The following is a 22401-nucleotide window of genomic DNA, read 5'->3' as shown; positions in this document are numbered from 1 at the left end:
CTAACATTTTTGTCTGCATATCTGTCCCTGAGGTATTTAGTTGTTGTCATTGTCATTCACTGTTTGTTTTGTGGCTTTGTATCATCACTTAAGCTTTTATTTTCAAAGATGCTCAACTTCAGGCATGAAGGAAGCAATTAATTTTTAGCATTGAAAAGGGTGAGAGAGGAGGGGCTGGAATAAGGGGAAAAGGTTCAATGACATGTTCTCACTTTCAATTTATCCCCTGAAAATATTTACTGAAGCCTGATGTTTGTAACAGCATTACAACAACTCATTCTGTTTGAATTGAGTCACTGTTAACCAGAAATAAAGGTTCCTTAGGTGTGGCATTTGCCCAGAGAAAGAATTGGGCTTCCAAATATGCTTCTTCAGGAGACTGGCCTTTTTCCTTCCCTGGGAAGCTTTGTCTGGCTGGAGCCGCCCCAGGGCTTCTCGGGGGAGACCAGGGCACTCGCCAGCCACAGCCAACCTGCTTTCAGCTAGTGTGTGACAGTCATCTTTGAGAACCTAGAATTCCACAGGGTCTCTTTATTTAAAGCAGAATCCCCACAAAAGATGCTATTTTAGAGATCAAGAATTATTGTCCTGGTTCTGACTCACCTAATATTTGTTTATCCTTGTACTCAGTGATGTTCCACATCATCTTTAATCCTCAGAGCAACTCTGCCAGTGTAGACAAAACTACCCCTCATTTTATTCATTAAAAAAGGCTGTTTCAGAGAACTTGACCATCCCACCCAAAACCGTCCTGCTAGCGAGTAGCAGAGCCAGAACTCAAAGTCAGTCCCCTCTGACACTTGAATTCAATCCTCTTAAGACTGTCCAAGAGGCAGGATGTTCCTGGAGGAAAGTGGTGTTGGATTATTTGTCCCAAACGTCTTTCTTCTCAGAATCCGAGAGGGTTTAAAAAAATACTTGTTTGGGGGCCGGCCCGGGGGCAAAGCGGTTAAGTGCACACATTCTGCTTCGGCGGCCCGGAGTTCCCCGGTTCGGATGTCCGGTGCAGACATGGTACCGCTTGGTGTGCCATGCTGCGGTAGGCATCCCACGATAAAAAGTAGAGGAAGATGGGCACGGATGTTAGCTCAGGGACAGTCTTCCTCAGCACAAAGAGGAGGATTGGCAGCAGATGTTAGCTCAGGGCTAATCTTCCTCCAAAGAAAAAAAAATATTTGTTCATTAATTTAGACAAGGACTGAGGATGTCCAAGGTCTTAACAGAGGACAAGCTCTTTGTGGGCAAAGACTGTGTCTATCTTCCTCTCTGAAAATAGAGACTGTGCATGGCAGGCACCAAGAAATACTTGCTGAGCCAATGGCTTTGGCTTTCCAAGGCTAGCCTGGGGCCGTTTCCCTTCCAGATGGATCCTTTGTCCTTGGACCTTGCCATGGAGCTTGGCTTTGGACCTCTCCCAGAGCCCTGCTCAGTGCCCACACCCTCCTTGGGCCTCACAGCGAACCAACGGTCGCTCTCAGCAGCAGATTCCCTATCTCACCCATGTCACCTCCTCACTCTCACCTACCAGAACCTCACCTCAGACTCAAGGTATTTGGAAAAGATTGAAATAAGCCAATATTAGCCTGAACTAAGAAGAGGATGGTAGCAGGTGTGGAACCACCAGAGCAGCAGTGACCATGGTCACATGACTACTTTGCACCAGGCACCGTGCTAATCACTGATCTTTTATCCTGTAAACTGCCATTATTATTATCCCTATTTTCAGTGACAAAGCTGAAGAGTACCTTGTCTGAGATCATATAACTGGCAAGACACAGTCAGGACTGAAACCCAAATTGGTCTGACTCCAAAGTTGCCAGGATTAGTTGCAGTTTTATGGTGGTCAGCGACTTTACTCCGAAGGAAGGTTAGGCCTGCAAAGATAAGGCAATGAAGCCGAGGAGACAGACGCATGGAAAACCGTTCCTCAGGTGCCTGTTCCGCCTCTGTGTCAATGGTCTCTGCTCCTTAGTCTTTCTTTCAGGCCCATCTTTTCTTCAAACACTTGTCCTTTATCCAGGTGCATTTCAGGTTAGCTTTCTGTAGTAGAACACATAACTAAAAATCTGCCTCACATTTCCAGATCCTGGATTCTAGGTTTGAGATAAGAAATACATTTCTCCTTATTTCCACCAAAAAAGAAAAAAGAAAAAGAAAAAGAAAGAAAGAAAAGAAAAGAAAAAAAAAAAGAAGAATGAAAACACCATTTGAATTTCTGACCCTGTTTATTGAAATTAAAACTAGTGTTATCATGGGTCCCATGTACCTAGAGAAGTCCATGCAGCTGTTATCTGCAGAAACCATGGTATAGGAAAGCCAAACTCAACTAGACTTCCGCAAACGTGAGTTCAAGCTTTAGTGCTACCACTGCCGAGCTCAGGTGAAGAGTTCCTCTAGTAGCTTCGCCTCCCTGTAATAGATTCCTTGAGCTAAAATTTGTAAAAGCCTCCTACCAGCCTACGGGCAAAAGTGAGCCCTGAGTGAGCATGGATGGGACCACAACAATTAGATAAACAGCAGCAATCCATCTCTTCTTTATTAAAACACAGAGAAGCATTTGTGGAATCAGATGAGCGGCTTTAGCACACAGAAGCCCTATGGGACAGACCCAACCCAGTTGCTTCCTCTTCTTCATTTCCAGTAGAATCAGATTTACTGTAAAGATGCAAGTAAAGAATCAGTTCATTGCTGACAACTTTTGTCTCACATTCTTCCAATCAAGAGAGGGGTACACAGATGTGAGCTACGCTCTTCCTGCTCTGAACACATTCCAAGAGCCCTCCTGTAGGCCCCTCCCTGTACTGTCCTTTGGCCCAGCTGCTGAATCTCAAGTGTGTCCAGGATCCGTAGGATGAAAGCAATGCTAGATTTGATCTCTATCATAGTGGATTAGATTAACTCTTTGGCCAGAATAGCTCAGTCATTTCTCATCGACTGATTGACCAAAGGTGCTTTGGCAGTAAATGGCCATATTGTCTGATTCTATAAAGCAGGACTCATCATACCTGCTAAAGAATGAAGCTCCCTGAAACTGCATAGAAAATGAGGCCAGAAAGGGAAACTTTAGGGTCTAAGAATGTTTGACGCCCTCTTGCTGTCTCAGGAGATGACATGCCAGGTGCAGAAAGCCAGAGTGGTGAGGGCCTTGTACCAAGTGGAAAAGGCCATCTGGCTTCTCACCAGCTGTCCCTTCTAGCACCAGCTGTGGAGTTTCCATTCATACGATAACTCAGGATGCTAACAGGAAAAGAGCCTTAGAGGTCATCAATCCCACTCTCCTCTCGCTCGTTTTCAGACGGGAGAACCCAGGCCAGAGAAGAGATTTCACCTAGCGAGGGAACAGCAGTGTCACATAGAGAAATCAGATCTCCAGATTCCCAATCCATTATTCCTCTCACCACATGATGCTGTGGTCCCCAGAAAACATGCACAAAGGATCATTTTCCAGAGAGAGGAAGTGGAGTTGTAATAATCAAGGGCAGAGACTCTAGACAGAGTGACTCAGTTCTAACCTCGCTCTAGATGTATAACTTGTGTGATCAGAGGTAAGGTACTTAACTGCTCTGTTCTCCAGTTTCCTCCCCACTTAAAAAATGCCAATGGTACATAGCTCATAGGGTTTTGTGAAGATTAAGTGAGTTGATATATGTTTATCATTTAGAGCCAAGCTTACCACAGAGAGCACAATATAGATATGTGTTATCATTAGCATCCTAAGCAAGCTGAGCAGCCTCTATGTCTACTGATTCACCCTCACTGTTTCCACAATTTGGAACACTCAACTCAGGCTGGACAGTGGTCGTTAACTCTGCCTGGTCAGCACCAAACATCTTATGGCACTGCCACACCATCAGAAATACTCATTTCTCTTTATGATTCTGCCTCCTTCTCTCTCCGTATCTTACCCTTTTATGCTTTGCCTTCCTAAAATACTTCTCTTCTCCTTGTTTTAGTTCTATCCAACCTTGTGCTGGTAGTATGACATCCACAGGAATGCTTAAGTCTACTGGTAGAACTCGGAATAAACTGACTCCTACACTAAGACCTCTGTCTGTCTGGAGTGGAGCTTATTAGAGCTTCAATTGCTCCTTAAGTTATTATAAACATAATGAATTAAACAAAAACACACACATACACCACATGCATGTATATACACTTATATATAACTAGTTTAATATGTATCATATATATATATATAAAACGCAAGATACTTTAAAGAAACATACGGGTCTTAACAAATCTGCATTGCTCATTTCCTTATAAACTCATTTAAATATCTAAATCATTCATCTTTTGCAGAAGACAATATAGAAAATTACCTTGAATTTCAACTTGGGCATTTTCCAACTCAGTGCATTCTGCAGGCCAGTATGATTCCTTAGGATAAACGTCTGGACTGATGGAAGCCCCAGAGTCAGGCTATTTTCTATAAACATTTATGGAACCTCCATGGGGATTGTAGCACGGGGATGGGGTCTGGATCCTGCCCTTGTTTATGAATCCTTTATAACAAAAATGCAGAGAAATATGAGCCAGACTCTCAAGCTATCACGTAAATATGAACTTTTAGTAAATAGGAAAATTGTGAACATTGTAAATCAGAGGCAGGAAAGGTGTCCGTGTTGCAGTCCCTGGAGTCAGAACATTGGATGCTCACTGCTGACGGGAGAGACCCATACTTCCCCAAGCACAAGGTCAGCATCAGACACTGATGCGTCACCCCCGGGACCTTGGAAGAGGTTAGGACAATAATCCCAACTCACGTGCTTTGTCTTCTTGAGGACAGCAGATGAAGGGAAAGGAATAGCACTTATGATTCTGTGGTCTGATTTCACAGCGGAATGAGAATGACTCACTGCAGCTGGGTGAAAGGGCCAGAGAGAGGGAAGAAGTAGGAGGTAAAGGAAGAGGTCCGTCAGGCCGAGTAGCTAGGTGACAGGCTGGACTGAGAATGCTGAGTCCTCTTTGTTGCCTTTGGGGAGGCACCGCTGACTACTGGGGTAAACCCAATCCCAGTCTTTAAAACTCTCCAGTATACTTACTCACTCCTCCTCAGCGACTTCAGGAGGAGCTTCCACAATGCCTAAGTCACACAAGACGAAAAGTCCGCCACATTGACACTTGGACTCCTGTTGCTCACAAAATGTTTATTTTCCTCTCTCCTTCCCCCTCCACCTACTTCTCTCCACTCCGTCTCTCTCCTCCCCCGTGTCTCTTATCCTTTCCCCTCTCATCCCTGTCTGCACTGGACACTGTTTCCAAGGATAGTGCACAATTAGAGGTGCTGCTTGTGAAGCAGCCAACAGTCCTGCCGTATCATTCACCCAGTCTGCTGCCTTAATGTTTCAGCCCATAGGCCTAGCTGACTGCCACTGCCTCCCTCTACTTCCTCAATTTTTCAAGCCCCAGTCTTGAAGAGCAGGCTGTAGCCGTCAAGGCATCTCAGTGATTTGCCCTTTTGAGTTTCTCAATACTCCCAATGGATACTTTCCCTGTATCCAGACTTGGAAGGGTCCGCGGTAGGAGGCGGAAGGTGGAGGAATGCTCACAGAGAAGCATGTCTGTTTATTTGCTTGTCAGGGATTAAGTATGGTACCCTTTGGGTGCATGCTAATGGGTCTGTCTCTCTTTCCCCTACACAGGGCCTGGAGCAGTCATTGATGGTGTAAACTCGGCCTCTAGAGCGCTGGCTTGTCTCTGGCTATCAGGGACCCTCTTTGCCCACTTCTTCATCAAGTTTTGATAAGAAACCATAGGTCCTCTGAGCAACGCCTGCTTCTCCATATCACAGACTTTAATCTACACTGCGGAGGGCAAACCAGTTTGGGCTTCTTTTTGTTTGTTTGTTTCTGTTCTTCTTCTTGATTTTTTAAATTTTTAGGTGTTTTGATTTGTTTATTTGATTTGTTTTTTCCAGTTTGAATGAGTGGGGTGGGGGGGAGGGGTGGGCAGGGTTCTACCATGTGTAGGATGATCATTCATTGGTGTGTCCAAAATAGAATCTGCTCCTGCTGCCTTGGCCCTTCCTTTTCCTCTGCTTCTCTCCCCATCATCATCACCAACAACCTCTCCTCCCACTATGTTCCAAACCATAAGCTCCATTTGGGAAAAAAAATGTGCCTCATGATAAACACTCTAAAGACACAACTTGACTTACAATGTAGTGCACAGCAAGAGTTATATCCAAGTGTCCTATTATCCGTGTCTTTTAAGGTATGGACCATTTTCCTGGTTATAATGTACATATCCCTCCCTCCAAGTTTATTATTATCTAATTACATTAGGGGTCACATCCCCTCTTTCTGAGAACTTATCTCAATATATCCATATCCATATATATACATACATATAATCTTGCCATCTTCTGTAACCGCTCTGCCCTATGCACTTTCTCCACCAGCTACAGGGATTAGGAGTTTGGGGCTATGCACACAAACTAAAACTAAAAATTGAGAAGTCAAGGGACAAAAAAAAGGGGGAAGCATTTGGAGGATGGTACTTCTCTTTAAAAAATGCTGTCTAACACATAAAAAATGATGCATAGATGGCTGATTATTTACGTTTTATCAAGCTATCAAAGTAATCATATGGTTATCCATCTACTCAGTTGTCTGATTTATCTCTCCATCCAATTATCTACCCACCAGTCTTCCTCTCTAGCAATCTATTTACTCTATTTATCAATCTATCACTGTAATTATCTAATACTTTTTTCTGTTTCTTTCCCCACTACTCACTATCAATTCATCACCATATTAATTTCTAATCATACTGTATCTATTCCACTGTATTCATTTCTCCTCTACCTTCAGCAGACATTGCCATCTTCAAAATTACCTATCAACGTCTCATGTGAAAGCCAATGATCTCACAGGCTAACAACATAGAAAAGCAATATGTCGTGGACTCTTTGGAATGTGGTGTTCTATCCACCCAAAGTAGATGCTGTTAACTGATGGACCAAAGTAGCAATCTAAAGGTCAGTCACTCACTATTCCCGGAAGAGACTGTTTCCAAAAACATCTTCTTGGGAAGCAGATCAGCCCTGAAAAAGCCTTGAGCAGTACTGTGTTTCCTTCTTTCACACTCAAAGGGCCAACGTGTCAACCTTCATGCTTTTCTCAGCCTTTCAAGAAAGTGCATGTCAGGAACCTATGAGATTTACTCCATGGCTGACTTTTCTTAACAAGAAGAATGTAAGGAAAAAACCACACATCTCTCTCTGCAATGCGAAGGGAGTAATCCACTTGTCCGAGTGCAATGATTTCAGCTATTGTCTCCTCTCTGCTCCAGTTTTGGTTTAACCTGTTTGAAAAATATCCAGTACAAAGCTGATGGAAGCCAATTACATGGCGGGTGTGTTGACAACTCTGGTATTTGTTTCAGGAAGCTCTTCTGAGCTGAGGGTACTTGAGCAACTGACTTAATTTCCAAGCACTTGATTAATACAACACTGAAAACAGAAGGGGGAATGTGTGAGTGACACACAGTTTCCTCTGATACAGGCTGCTTTTCCAGGGGCTTTGGGGCTTTGTCCTCAGCTCTCCATGTTCAGAACAGATCCAGCATACAAACAAGAGCTGACCTGACCTTTCTGCATCATCTTCTGGGACAAGAAGGACTCAGCCTGCAAGGGTGCCTGTGATCCAAAAGAACGACATTGAAAACCACGCAGGTAGTGCCTCTCTCTGCCTCTGCTGCAGGGACTGATGGACTGAGAGGATGAGAAAGAAGCATCAGCAATGACTCTCTCACAGACCTGCCCGCCTCAGCTGGAAAACCCTTTCAGGTCCACAGTCTAAAAAATAATAAATATGAGCTCTATAGAGTTCCATTCTCTAGCACTTAATTGATCTTCTTCCTCCCATACAAGTGGCCTCTTTGTTTTTGTCCATTATGACACATGAACGTGACATACACAGTGAAATATATGCATAGATATATATACATAGATATATGAATATATGTGTACACATACAAACATAGACTGTCTTGGCAAACAAAAGGCTAGGCGCTTTCATAAGAGTTAGAGCTGGTGTGAGTGAAATTAATATTACATTTGCCAGCTGTAAACAGACATCTGCATCTCCTAGTGAGCTGCCAGGAGCCAGATTCTGGAAACATAAATGATGGGCCAAAAGCGGCATATCGATTCCAAGTTCCACCAACAGACACAAAGTCAAAATTAAAGGTTGGATGGCAATGTTTCAGAACCGTCACCACATTCAGCACGTGGAGTCGGGTTGGTGTCAGAAATTGTATGAGAATTAAATGTGTCATTTGAGTCTTCTACTGATAATAAATTTGTTACTTTGTAGTAAAATAAATGTAGAGGCTACGGGGAGTGGATGGTCTTAAAGAACACAGTGCTTGAAATGGACAAGCTGTACATGTTCTTCACTCCAAGACTGTTCTAGAGGAAGAAACCCATCCTCCTTTGGCCAGGAAGATCTCCAGCACCTTTCCAACACAATGAGGCTGGGTCTCAGTCACTAGGGCACTCTGTGCTGCCCTCCTCCACTGGATACCAGGAAGCACCTCTGGTGGTTACTTATTCCAGCCACGTTTCAGAGGAACACAATCCTACAGTCAATCCTCATCTGTCTGGGATAAAGGAAACCAAGTAAATAAGACCCAAGGACTGGGCACTGGGAAAGAACATGACTCTTGTTCACGACAGACATGCTCCAGCTGCTGTGTTGTTTGGGTTACGTGCTTGGGGGTGGCTCCATATGACAGTAGCTACTACTCAACATTTTGAAGTATATAGAACAGTAAATAGTGACTAAAGACAATATCCAGACTCACAAATGCTCTTTCAACTTTACATAAGGAGGGTGGATACATAAGGCCGGCTGGAAAGATTTTTTTCAAGGTGCCAATGGTTTGGTGGGGGCAGGGGTAAATTATGGAAAAATAAACAATCTCTGAGTAACCTATAGCTCTTGACGGGTTTTCCACATGAGAAGGAAACCAAACAAGGCTTATCAAGAGATTAGGCGACAGGAATTTAGCAACTTAGTTACTCTGAAACCCTTCCCCTTCCCAAAACAAAGTCCATATGTACTTCCACCAAAGTAATGCCAATGAAAGTGCTAGTGTTAAGGCCCTTGCCAAGCTCGTCTTTCAGTAGTTTAATGTCAAGTGCCTGATACAGTCATTTACAAGTCTAAGCAAGTGCGTTTAGTTTTTCTCATTCTTCTTTTAACTGGGGGAGGGAGGGCATATAGGGGAGTGGTGGTCAAAACATGCACGTATTTTATTCCCAGAGCATTGTGCATGGTTATTCTGCTGTAACTGTTACCAACTGAACAAAAGAAAAGGTAAGGCTTTGTATGTAAGAGAGGCTTGGACGTCTTTCCCCTGAAACCCATGCTTCATATTAGATGATACATTTCACAGGCGGAGTGGTTATTCTAGAGGGAAGTGTGCTCTGGGACTCCAGAAACTCCACAAACAAGGATGAATTTAAGGATATGTTTCTGCATCAGTCCAGTCAACTTGCTCTCAACATGCAGGAGTCAGCAAGTTCTACCTACTCTGGAAGAACTCTCACGTGAAAAGAGTAGAGAACCTCAAAGCGGGCAGTTGATCCCAAAGAGAATTTATCGTGGAAATTGCGTTTAGGAGTGGCTGTAAACTGATTGCTCTAGTTTTGGTTGATTCTTCCAGTGCCATTGGGAATGTCTTCTCCTTTGTCGTTGTGCATGGATATCATCAGCCCCTTTAGCAGAAGGGGGCGAGAATGTCTGGAGATGAGGTGAGATATGGGCTCAGGGTCGTCTTTCCCAGTGTTACCCTGAGTCCTCACCAGAGAAAAACTGGCTTTGCAATACATGGAACAAGTTCTCTCCAAAATCCCCCCACCAAAAAAAACCCCCAATTTCTTTTCTTTTTTAAAAAAAGTGAAGTTCAATCTGTTTGGAATTAGGGGAAGCAGCATACAATTTTTCTTCTTGGCAAAATTCATTTTTTCTCTTTTTCTCAAACAATGAGAATCTTTTGTTTTCATTTTGCATAAGCCCTATTCCTGAAAACTTTACCCAGCCGCCTCCCTTCCTATTATCCAAAGCTTCCCTGTCTTCTTATTTAAAGACAAATAAGTTAGAGCAGCTGCAGCACAACTTCACAGGTGTGCAACTAGAAGGCAACGTTTTCTAAAAGTGACCAGAAGATGAGAACACCTAATGATCACTAAAAGCAAACAAATAAAATGCCAATCTCATTTCCCTCTTTTCTTGCTTAAGAGAAGAGAAGTAAATGGAAGGAGGAAGAAATAGATATGCAATTAAAAGATGTGGCAAAAAGATAGAGCTGAACCAGTGCAATTTAGCTGTCAGGTGCAGAGTACTCAGAGTCCAAAGGAACGTGGAGTGGACTTAATTAGACACAATTGTCTTCATCCTGAAAGTAGTCAGCTAAGCCTAATTTCCAGTGTTTCGAAAGAGATTCCTTTTTGTTTCTTTCAAAGGCACACAGTTGTTCCAGTTGTTCCATGCCACTGAATGCAGAAAGAAAGATTGTGAACCCTCTACTCTCCTTTTGGGGCCACATTCTACACTACTGGCAGAGTTATAAGAATATCAATAATAGAATGATAAGTAATAATAGCTGCCCTTGTGTTAGTTAAAGGGAGCATTTTTAATCATTCAGAAATTTTTGTGACATGTAAAGTGCAGTTGTGAGGAATGTGTGGGTATATGAAAATGTATCTGTCAAGTTCAGAGTATTCTAGATTTAAAAAAAAATATATGACTTATCAATGGTGCCGTTATAGCTGTGTCAGACAATGGGTGTGCCCATTCTCACAATTATCCTTAAAATAAATCTATGTTCAAATGCTTTAAAAATTTATCACATGATACAAGAGTATAACTTTGTCAACCTTCTAGAGTTATTTTTTCTTTTATTTTCTTTCTTATTTTTTCCTTTAAAAATCAATGAAGACTTGATTTCTGTCTATAATTGTATTAAGGGTGAATATACTACCTGAATTTTGTGCATGTTACATTGTAGTTGTAACCTTTTCTAATTCAGGATGAATACGAGATGGTTGTGATTGTGCAGTGTATCAATAAAGTTCAAAGAAATTTGTAACTTTTGGGGGGCTGTTTATTAGGACATCCCATGAGTATGCAGGAATGGAGAAAAGTGAAGGAGGCTATGCTTCTCCCATGTGTGTGTTTTAGGCTTTGGGGAGTAGATGCAATCAGAAAACTGAGTAGCCTATTTCTCTCTCTCTCTCCCTCTCTCTCTCACACACACATGTACATACACACTATATGAAGGTAGAAGGCAGTCTAAGCATTTTCCATTTTACACAAGTATATCAAATATCTATGCCATTTATAAATAGTGTAAAGTGCAGTTGCAACTTCAAAGTCTAAATTATTTATTGACCTAGGCTAAAATGAATTTGGAAGGGAAGTTTCAGAAAAATAAGGAGCAGATACTGCTCATTTTGAGCACTCTACTCCTGAACAGTTCCTGTGGTTTGATTCCAGTGAATTAAGCACCACTTTGACAAGAGTAAGTATGAGAAGATATGGTGACTATGATGTACATACATACTTAAAAGCATAGGGATTAATTGTCTCAATCTTAGATTTTAATGTAGTATACATATGAATAATAACATGAGAAAGAGACCTGGAAAAGAAGTTCCATTGACCTGATTGCCTTTTCTAAAATGCCTTTCTCTTTCAATCAAACTCTAACTCCTCTACTTTCATCACACATTCTCTTCTGAAGGAATGGACATTACCCTCTTTCTTACAACTCAGCTTCTCATCAAGCATTTATACATCAATTAGTGCTTCCTAGTTCTGCCTTTAACTGGATAGGTGATATTGGACTAGGCACTTGAACTTGCTAGTCTTTGTTTCCTCATCTGTACCATTTGTGAATTTATACCCCTCATATTCTAGTTCAAAATTCTCTGGACGGTTTTGATTTCTCTTTCAACTATTAGGTTTTTCATGACTTACCCTGAATAAAGCTTTGGGCCAGTGGCTAATTATGGTTTGGGAATTTGCAGAAAGTGGGTTAAGATTTTTCAGTTAATTTGAGAGCATGGCTAGCTTCTCCGGCCAAAGACCCTGAGTTGGACTTGGGAAGTTTGTTTCTTGTTGGCTTCCTAGGAAGACAAGGGCTAATTCTCGACCTTTTATGACTTAGTCTCCCCCACAGGGGATGGAACACAGATGACTTGATAGACTAGATCATGTTCCTTGTAGATTAAAATACCAGGGAAATGGTAGGTACCAATGATTGAGAGTTTCCAATTTCCTCAGACTGTTAGTAAAATCATGACTTGTTGATGAAAGGAATTTCCAGTTCCTCTAACCATCTTAATACCTTTAGAGCTCTCTTTTCCCCTCTTTTTACTTCTTCCTTTTAATATTCTCTTCATCCACACCTGATCTTTTCCTGTTCCTGTCCATACCACATCATTTACTCATCTATCTACTTTCCTGCTGGCATAGACATTTATCAGTCTTTCACTTTGTCTAGCCACTCAGCTCCATCAATCATCAATGTATCAATTTATTCCTCCATCAGCTAACCACTCACCTATTCATTCACATATTATTTCCCCATTTATCTGACCCATGTTCCATCTATACACTCACACACCTCCCTAATATGACCATTCCCTATCTATTTATTTAAACCATCTATCCATCCCTCACTTGTCAATCCATCCACCAAGCATCCTCCAGCTAGCCTTTTGCACACATACTTATTTACCAACCCACTTCAAGGTAATGAAAATCTTTGCTGTTATCTCTCCATTCTGCAAGAGAGGATTTATCTAGTTATTCTTATGTATAGCAGCTAAACAATTGATGCATTTTTGTTCTCCTCACCCAAAATACACCCTATTAAAAACATATACATACAGAAGTGCTTCAGGAAATATATTAAGGGCATATTTGTTCCTAGTATGATGTATTACAATAAGAAGAAGATGGGGAACTGGGAGTGGAGTGGAAATACCCAGATAAGCAGATGCCCATGTTTAACTTTCTAACACTGGGAACGCAGTCATGCAATGAACATAACAAATGACTGAAGGAACAGATAGGAGAGACCTCAACTGGCAACTGCTCTTTCTTTTCTGTTTGATTTTCTCTTGAATAGATTATTTATTTTGATGAAAACTAGGGGATGAGACTAATTGGTACCAAATCCTATGATCAGTTTTGAAATCCAAAACCCTCAGGCTACAAACGATACTACCTTCCTTTAACATGTTCATTTGCTCATTAGGAAATCTTTTTTTCTTTAATTTTTTCCATTTATTCATTTATTCATGCATTACATTTAGTGAGGAACTCCCCTTAAGGAGCTCACATCCAAGTTGTGAAAACAGCTGTATAAAAAGAAAAATTACAGCATAATATTGCAAATGTTATGATAGAGATATGCGAAAGTGACTGCAGAGGGAGCAATATTGGGAGATGATTAGGAAGCTTCTTTGTCCCCCCCAAGGATGAAAAGCTGGGATGTAGAGCTAATATAGACAGTGGACATGGTGAACAGACATTACTGCAAAAATAAATGGGGTACTGGGACCATGGCACCTTTCAGTTTTCAGATATTCATTGAAGAATGAATAAATATCTATTGGATGAATAAGTACCATTCATTCCACTTTCCAAGGAGTTAAAACTATAAATGTTTTATAGGGGTTAAAGGAGTTAAAACTATAAATGTCCAAAGGGTCACACTATGCAATTGGTGGCAAAGCTGACACAAGATCTTCCGGAGAGGGAGATGTACCATCTAGAATGTCAAATCTGGTTAGAATATAAAGTTTCATTCCCACATGGGATTATAGAGCATATTATCTTTCGCTGGATCTCAAAGCTCCAAGAGTCTTTCTGATGGGGTATGTCATCCAATGAGGGAAAGAGAAAACAATGAGTGGGAGCTTGGGCATATCAGAGACTGAAGGTGAGAGGCAGAGATTAAGTGTGGACTTGCTGAAGAGAACCCAAGTTTCTCCAGATAAGAGTGGCCTAAAACTCTGGAATTTAGGATGAACTACTTGGCTTATTTGCATTTAAGTGCTTCCCAACAGCATCTCTTACTTCAAAAATAAGAATATTTACAGTTTTTATCTCTCCGTTATTTGCTATGTCCTGTAAGACATATTTCCTTTTATTTAAAGTCCTCCAACCTAGTATTTTCTCCTCAGAGACAAAGTGTGATGTGTGTGTGATACAGGGGGAAATTGTTTTTAAATTCTGGCCTCACAAGTTGCAAGTTACCTTGGACCAATTTCTTCCGTCTCTGAACTTCCATCTCGTCTTTGTTAATACAGTGGTAATAATAAATGCCTCAGGAGACTGCCTGTGGGAGTTGCTAGGGTGACTGGGGGGTGGGGTTATTGAACGTAATATGTGGTACATGTTAGTTGCAAAATAAACATTAGTTTTGTTCTCCTTCTTCCCTCAGCCTTCCCTCAGTGTCCTTCCTTTCCTGAGCTTCTGTATGATACAATCTCAATTGTGTTTGCTTCGTTCAAAAAAGGAAAAATTGCATATATTTTTTATTGAAGTTTAAAAAGGGGAAACCAATCTCTGACTGTTAGATTATTCAAGGATGCAAGCTTGGAAAGTGGGAAGATATTGAGAAGAAATTCAAAGAAATATTGAAAAAATAAAGAAAATAGAACCTAATTTTCAATCTAATAAACTTTTATTAGATAGCTAATATATGACAAGTGCTGAGGATATGAACCTGAGTGTCTACCTTCAAGAAAATCCTAGTCCGGGGAGGATTGAAAATTCCAGCATAACATGGTAGTGTTTAAGGGTCAGAGGAGCCCGGTAGAGGGCACCTAACCAGAGAGCAGGGCTCAAGACACACTTTCCGAAGATGAGATGTGAGCTGAGTCTTGAAGAAGAAGAAACCAGCTAGGAAAAGAGAGGGAAGGGAGCAAGTGAGTAAGGGAGACGCTCGTCCTTGATGAATCCATACAGGCACGAGAAGCATAGCAAGGCCAAGGAACTACAAGTGCAGATTATCCCAAGAGGGGTGAGGGCGGGGGCGGCATGGCAGGAGACAAGGCGGAAGGGGTAGGCAAGGGCAAGATCCTTAAAAACTTTACAAGAAATTCTGAGATATTGGGATTTGTCCTAAAAGAGGTAGGGGAGACATGGAAGCATGTAATCAGTAGAGTGGCTAGATTGGGTTTGCAGTGTAGAAAGATCACCATGGCAGGAGGGCAGATTAGTGGGCGTTGGTCAAACTGGTAAGGGAGAATCATGTTGGGACAATTGAAATAATTCAGGTGAGAAATGATGAAGTGTAATAAGAAGTAGCAGGAAAATTGGGATGATTTTTAGAAGGTAGATCAAATGGGAAGGGCTGGATGTATGGAGTCATAGACAATGTGAAATATGGGGAATATTCCAGGTTTTCAATTTAGCCAGCTGGGTGGAAGATGGTACCATTCTATGATTTTGACAACTTAGGAGGATGATGAGGTTCCATACAGTTTTTGAAATATCCAGTTTCAAGCATCCTTAGAACGTCCAGGTGGAGAAGTTTAAGCACCATCAGCATTTCCTGAGTCATCTAATCATATCCATCATCATCTACAAGGGATGCATGATTTCCTTCCTCTGCCTCTCACTTTACTTCCATAGGAACTCTAGCTCTTTGGATCATCTGCAATTCATTTCTCATCCTCCATTTCCTCTGTATTTTGATTTTGTCTTAGAAAGGTACTGTTTTTATTGCTTCTTCTGATGGAAGGGTAGAGAGCAGATCTCTGATTAGTCAGGAAGTAATGGAAGATTTAAATGGGGAATGGGGAAACTGCACAGCTGTCCCACCACCCAGGTGAGATTTAGCCATTCTTAGGTCCAATACAAAGCGCCAAACCATAATTCACCCAGTGATGAGGGAATAGCCAGGCACTGAGAGTGTTTAAAAGTGTTTTATTACAACTCATCTGTTTTGTTACAGTGAGGCAAGTCCTTTGATGCTCACTTGCTTGTGAACAAATTTCAGAAAGTTTCTTAAGATTCCAAACCTCATCAGAGAGTGACCTCTGACTAAGAGGAATACATTCCATTTGAATGACTCAAGAATATAGATAGACTTCTCGCTCTGTTCAGATTTCTCACAATGATCCCAGAGGGGCCCTCCTAAAACGAGGAGAGGCTGAATCTCAGTGGGAAGCCATGGTATCTTGCTGCATCTCATGACAAGATGATTGTCCAGGTGGCTCTCTCAGTGTGTCAGCACAGAGCCGTGGGAGTCTGAGCCCGTGGGTGTGTGTGTACTTCTGTGAGGTGAGGCAACAGGATCTGCAAGTGGGAGAGAACTAAGGTGAAGTCCTGATTCTGCCATTTACTAGGTGTGTGCCTGTGAGCTTACAGCATAATGTCTTACAGCCTCAGTTTACTCATCTGCAAATAGTCTCAGTAACTATGCCATGACACTGCCGTGAGGTGCATACAAAAAGATGTAATGGAAAAGTACCTGGCAAGCTCCTGGCCTATAGATGATTGGCACAGAGAGGTAGCCGATAAATGAATTTGTTTTCTTGACCCTTTGCTCTGTCTTCTCCTTCTTCCAAACCACCCCCACACCAACCACACATGATGGTCTAGAATAGTGTGAGGGACGGCTCTGCTTAAATGTTATATTTTCAGATTTGTTGTTAGGATCACATGAAATGAAATGTGCAGAGTGCCTAGAAAAGTGCCCACCTCCTAAGTGTTAAATAATACGCACTTCCTCTTCCCTTTTCCCTAGGGCTCCATCCGGTCACTGGAGTACAGATAAGCAAACCAACGCTGGATGCATAGAGGATGTGCCCAGACCCTGCAGGGTGTGTAGGTGCTGTCTGGGCTGGCTGTGCTCGCGGATTAAGGCAGACTGGGCTCTACCCATGGAGCCTGTTTCTTTTGCTCTTGGTCTTGTTCCCTGCATGGTGGATTTGCAAGGACGGTTGCTCTGGTTACAAGACCAAATCACTTCAGTTTCTGTCTCTTCGTCAGTAAAGGTCTCAGGGGAATTAGCTTATTAGAGAAATAGTAGCTGCATGCTTGAGCTGGCTAGGACAGTAAAGGGACTCATCAGAGGTCCTCAGTTACAAAGGCACCGGTTCTTCTCTTGATGAAGCCAGGGTCTCAGTCTCAGTGCTGCAGCAGGCAGCGTGGACAACCCATTTGTGATTTCTCCGTCTCCTATTTTCCACCTTGTGTGATGGTGACTCCAGTGCCTGAGTCAGTCTGCTTGTTTGAATGAGTCCTCTTTGATGTCGATTCCTTGTTGAGTTCCTCACAGAATCCTCTATTGTCCCTGCCTTGCTCTCTCCTGTACTGATCTCTGTTCCGTGGGCAGTTCCAGCACTCTTCAACGTGCCCCTCTCTCTCCTCTTAATTCTCGAGAACCTTAAGAAACTTGAAACTGCTGAGGAGGAGAGTAAGACAAGAAGTGGAAGGTGCCATGGGAGTGAAGAATGCTGTCTTGTGAATATGCTTTTTGTCTTAGCACAGTGAAGCCCACAGGTGAATGTTATATTTTTGCAGACCCATTCCTTGCACACTGTGTTATGACAATAGCAGTGTGTGTACAGGGAGAGAAGGCAGGCACAAGGGAGATCAGAGAGAGGGCCAAAAGCTGCTAACACTTATGTGTTTATTGAAATCACACATGGAGCTAGGAGCTTTCACATGTACTAATTCATATAATATTCAGAACACCCTCAGGAATGGTGTGTTACCCTCATTGAGACTCAGAGGCACGCTGCTAGAGACGAGCAGTGTTGGGAAGCCACCACAGGTCTGTCTGAGTCCGCACTGCATGCTCTTTCCAGTTCAGCCAAATTGCCCTCTGTTCCCAGGGTTGGCCCCATGTTGCAAAACATATTGGGTTCTATTTACTGAACACAGGAGCAGGTCACTTAAGTCTCTTGTAAGTCTGCTTTCTTTGTGAGCTTTCAGAAAAGAAGGCAGGGGCTTCCATCTCTTGGGAAAAAATGGCACCATGTCCCAAGACCTTCTCTTGGCTCCAAGGGTCAAGTCTAGGAAATGCCTGTGCTCTTCAGCACTGACACTTTTAACTTTCCTATTGAGGAAAAAGCCCCCGATAGTGTTGCCCTGTGGGTGTCTGACCCTAAATTGTGCACCAGTCTGTGAACTTCAGAGAAGCAATATGTAGGAGGGAATCGTCAACCCTACAAAGAACTGAGGAGAGAGAAGAATTTAATTCCAGGCTTCAAGCACACAAGAGAGCATCATATGAGTAAAAGGGAATAGCTTTGCTTTGTTTTCTTGTTTGCATAAAACAAGAGATATCAAGAAAAATCACGGCTTAAGAAGATAGATTATGGACTGTGAAATACAGACTATATTCAATCAAACATCACTCCATTCAGGCAAATGGGAACCATTGACCTTAAATGTATATGTCTATGCAAAAATCTCTCCTTTTCTCCATCTACTCATCTGCCTATCATCTATCCTCTGTAGGATACCCTATAGGGTACCCCCCTCCACCATGCCTAACTCAATGACAGCATGTCGTTTGTGCTTCCTGTTTCGCAAACACCTACAACGGTGCCTGGTACATGGTAAAGTTCAGTATCTATTGAAAGAATGAATCTATGGCTTTGAGCTTAGGCATGATGCGAGCAAAATTTTCATTTGAGCAGAGGCCTTGTAGACATACACTGGACAGAGTGAAAGGGAGAAAGTCATCACAAGGAGGGCAGGAAACGGGGGAGGAAGAGAGCTCTGCGTGAGCCGTGTCTGTGATCCTGAGTGTCTGCTGTGGGAGGTGGTCATGGGTTGGAAAGGATGAGGTAGATATGAGAGATACTGAGGAGGGAGAATCCAGGTGTGTGCCTACTTCCTTTGCCTGAAAGCAAGCAGGCCTGAGTAGAACAGGTAGTCTACTGTAATCACGTTTTTTTTGCTTGTTTGTTTGTTTCTCTTCGGTAGTAATACTAATCTCATAGTTTCATAAGTCTTCATGTTTTAAGAAGCTTAAGCTTCACCATGCATATTTTTCAGACAAAGCGTCTACAACGCAGAGGCCAATGACTTGTCCTAGGTCTCACAGCTAGTCAGCACCCGGGGGAGAACTGGTGTCCAGGTATCCTGGCTGCTAGCCCTTTGCTTTCCTGATCCTGATCTGCTTCTGCTTCTGCTCTCACTCTAGAACCAGTGTCTTTGCACCCTACCTCCTGCTCTGAGGAAGTCAAACTTCCATTTTCTCACCATATTTGTCCCCGAAAGGGCAACGTATGCCCCACCCTCATTTCCATCCTGCTTACATTGCACCTTCGTATCTTAATTAAAGGACGGAGAACTCAGCAGGAGTAAAACATTACACTGACCTCACTTCCCATCAACTATCTTGAATAAAGACTGAAAAGGGTAATGCAATGAACAGGTGGATTAGATCTAGGCCTTTGGACAGTGGATTCCCAACGTCCCTGGCCCCCTTTATAAGAGCGTCTACTATGTACCAGCACTGTACTGAGTCCAAAAGTGTCTAGTGGTATTAAATATGCTCCCTGCCTCTGGGAGCATAGGGTAGACTTAAGAGGACAACACACACACACACAAATTCATATAATTAAAATGCTAAATGGTGACATGCATTCCTTAGAGGTCACCTCCCACTGGGAGAAACTTTGGAGGCTGATTAAATCACCGAGATTACTTTAGATGCACAAATGCATCCCTTTCCTATACACGTGCTTTCCCCACTCTGGTCAAGTTCAGAGCAAGCTACCTTAGGGAGTAAAGCTGAGAAAGAGGCCGTATCTCCCTCCCTCCTCCACCCAGCCCAACCATAGGCACCCAGGGGTCTATTGTTTTCTCCTGATAAACAATAAACACCACAGAAGAGAGAGAGGCCCAGATACTGGGGTGGCTGGGCACTCAGCTGCCTCTGTCGTCAACGCCACATCAGTAAACAGCACCATAGCAATCAATTTGGCTTTTTTGATGAAGACGAAAGCATAGAGGAAAACCATTAGAAGAGGTAATAAAGGCCCTTCTTGTACAGTTAATAGAGAGCCTCCTGGATGGAACAAGCCCAGCTGTTGCTGCTGAAAATTTGCTTCTGTTTCCAAGTTCAAATAGAGACTAAAACATTGTCTTCGCGGGAATTGATTTTACGTCTTCCAAACACATATGCCACCTTAATTGTGATTTGTGTGATAGTTCAGCTGCTGAAAGCTTTCGTTTATCTCTACCTGGTTAAACAACTTTAAATAATAACAATTCAATATATCTGTCTATTGACCAGGGTTCTTCTTGCATCTTCCCAGCTTACCGTTGAGGAAGAGAAAGGGGTTTAACCCTTCAGTGCCCCTGTCCCTGTCCCACAGCCATTTCCTTAGTCTTGAATTTAATGGGGACATATAATCTTTTAAAAAGTAAAGTGAATAGAAATATGCAGGTCCTTGTCTGATGTGTTTTCTCCTGTAGAGGCTGTTTTTGTTTTGTTTCATTTTAGCCTCAATACATTCTTCGAGGGAAAAAGTCTGATTTTTGTCAAATTCTTCTGCACTAAATTTCCTCATTCCTTTAGTTACAGAAACTTTGCTTTTGGATTGAGCTTGAGAAAAGGATATTAAAGATGACTGCTTGTTTTGGAAAAGCCACATAAACAAAAAGCGTGTGAGCTCCCATGTGTTTCTTAAGACGTACTTTGTTCATAGTGCTTAATGTTATATAAAGCGGGGTGGGCAGGGCAAAGGGGATTATTTTATTCTCATGAACTTAAGGCTAGAGTTCTTTGAAGAGTGAAGATTTCTGTGGTAATGGTGGAGATGGGGAGAAGTTTAGGCTTGTTCGTTTGTTTTTTGATAACCCAAATCATTGTCAGCCAATAGGAAGCCAAGGATGGAGCAGGCCTCCAGAGCTCATCCGGCAGTGCCCTGTCCTTGAAGACCTGCCCGTGAGGCAGAATGTACCTAGCCAGCAAGTGGCCATCCTCCTCGGCAAGAGCCATCAGACTCTCCTCTGACCAGTGGGGTGTGCTCCTTCTGTGAACTTTCTCTTGGTGTCAAGGGTTGGTAATGCAGACATGAGTTGAGCTCTGTCTCTCCCTGGGCTGCCCCAACATTTAACCAGATGGCAAGGAGAGGGACTGCCTGAATCCCCAGCTTTCAGTGAACCAGTTACCCCACCCTGACTCCTTCACCCAGTGTTGGCTTGGCTTCTGTAACAGAGCCAAACACGACAGGCTGCCAAGAGGATTCATGTGCATGTGGGCTGCTGGGTAAAACTGCCTGGTGTCAGCAGAGTGCGAGGGCATGGAGAGGGCCAGCACGTGGTTATGCTGCTGGGAGAAAGGAAGGTAGACCACACAAAACCCTCCATCCTTGCCTAGGCTGCCATGGGGATGGAGGCAGAGGGAGCTGCTTGTGTCATGAGTTCAGGATTCATTCACATGTTAAGGAGTTTTTTCAAATTTTCACAAACTCTCTTTTAGAGCTTTGTTTTCCAGTTGCTATAAGCCCAGTCCAGACCTCCATTTACAACGCCTTTCTCCATGTTGTGTGCTCACTTTCTTTCTCCCTCCCACTTCTCCCAGAAGGCCCTGTAGACAGAGAATAAACAACAATATTAATAATAATAATAATTCTTACAAAAGATTGCTTATAAACAGTGAGCTGTGAAGATGGGAAGATGTCATTAACTGCTAATTAAGAAAACACTTCTGTTGGGTTTGTGTTCACCTGATAAAGAACCTTTCTTGACTCCTGTTTGTTCTCCCTTTGTTTTCCTCCAGGGCATGGACTATGTATTAATTATCCACTTATCTGCAGCTGTGAATGACTGACTGACTGAATGAATGAATCTATTTATTAATTTTTTTATTCCATGGCCTGCTTCACTGGGTGTATAAACTTCCTCCTTCAATGTTGATATTGAAGTGACATCTGTAGCAAGAGTTTCTAGATGCCATCATGAAAGGGACTCTGTCCCCAGTGTTATGGTACCCTGTGTCCATTTATACTCACCTGTCTATACTTGTGATAGTGTATTGTGTGTTTGCATAGACAACACTGTAACAATAAAAGCTGTCCATTGCCACCTTCCCAATGCTCTATCAAATGAACTCTTCTTATGTTTTTTATTTTCTATTTCTCTCCAATTCTTGTCCTCATACATAGGTAGTTCTACAGAGATGTAAGCATAACAAAGATATAATTCTATATTACAGTTACTAAGATGCAAGTAGGTATCTTCTCCAGATTATTAGTTTGCCTGGGGCAGGGGAAGTACTTCACTTGGCATATAATAGTCGCTAAATAAATACATACATGTCCATTGAATTGAACTAGGAAGAGAAGTGCCGCTCCCCTTCTGGATCAGAGCTCAATATTCTCACGTGGAATTGAAGGCTGCAGCC

General features: G+C 42.4%; 1 protein-coding gene across 12 annotated transcripts in view; it reads left to right on the top strand.

The window, feature by feature from the left end:
- Window positions 1-22091, top strand: part of OPCML (opioid binding protein/cell adhesion molecule like) — a 1020156-nt gene extending 998065 nt beyond the window's left edge. For 10 of the 12 annotated variants that reach the window (XM_070623490.1, XM_070623489.1, XM_070623494.1 and 7 more), the window contains one exon: window positions 5643-11097. In XM_070623490.1, the coding sequence (XP_070479591.1) occupies window positions 5643-5743 (101 nt within the window). In that variant the 3' untranslated portion in view covers window positions 5744-11097. Of the gene's footprint in view, window positions 1-5642; window positions 11098-16776 lie in introns of those variants that run through there. The other 2 variants (XM_070623491.1, XM_070623488.1) reach the window with 1 other exon arrangement.
- Window positions 22092-22401: the final 310 nt, after the last annotated feature.

This window comes from Equus przewalskii, chromosome 6 (assembly GCF_037783145.1).
Source record: "Equus przewalskii isolate Varuska chromosome 6, EquPr2, whole genome shotgun sequence".
Lineage (NCBI taxonomy): Eukaryota > Metazoa > Chordata > Mammalia > Perissodactyla > Equidae > Equus > Equus przewalskii.
This window is presented reverse-complemented; position numbering and strand designations above follow the sequence as displayed.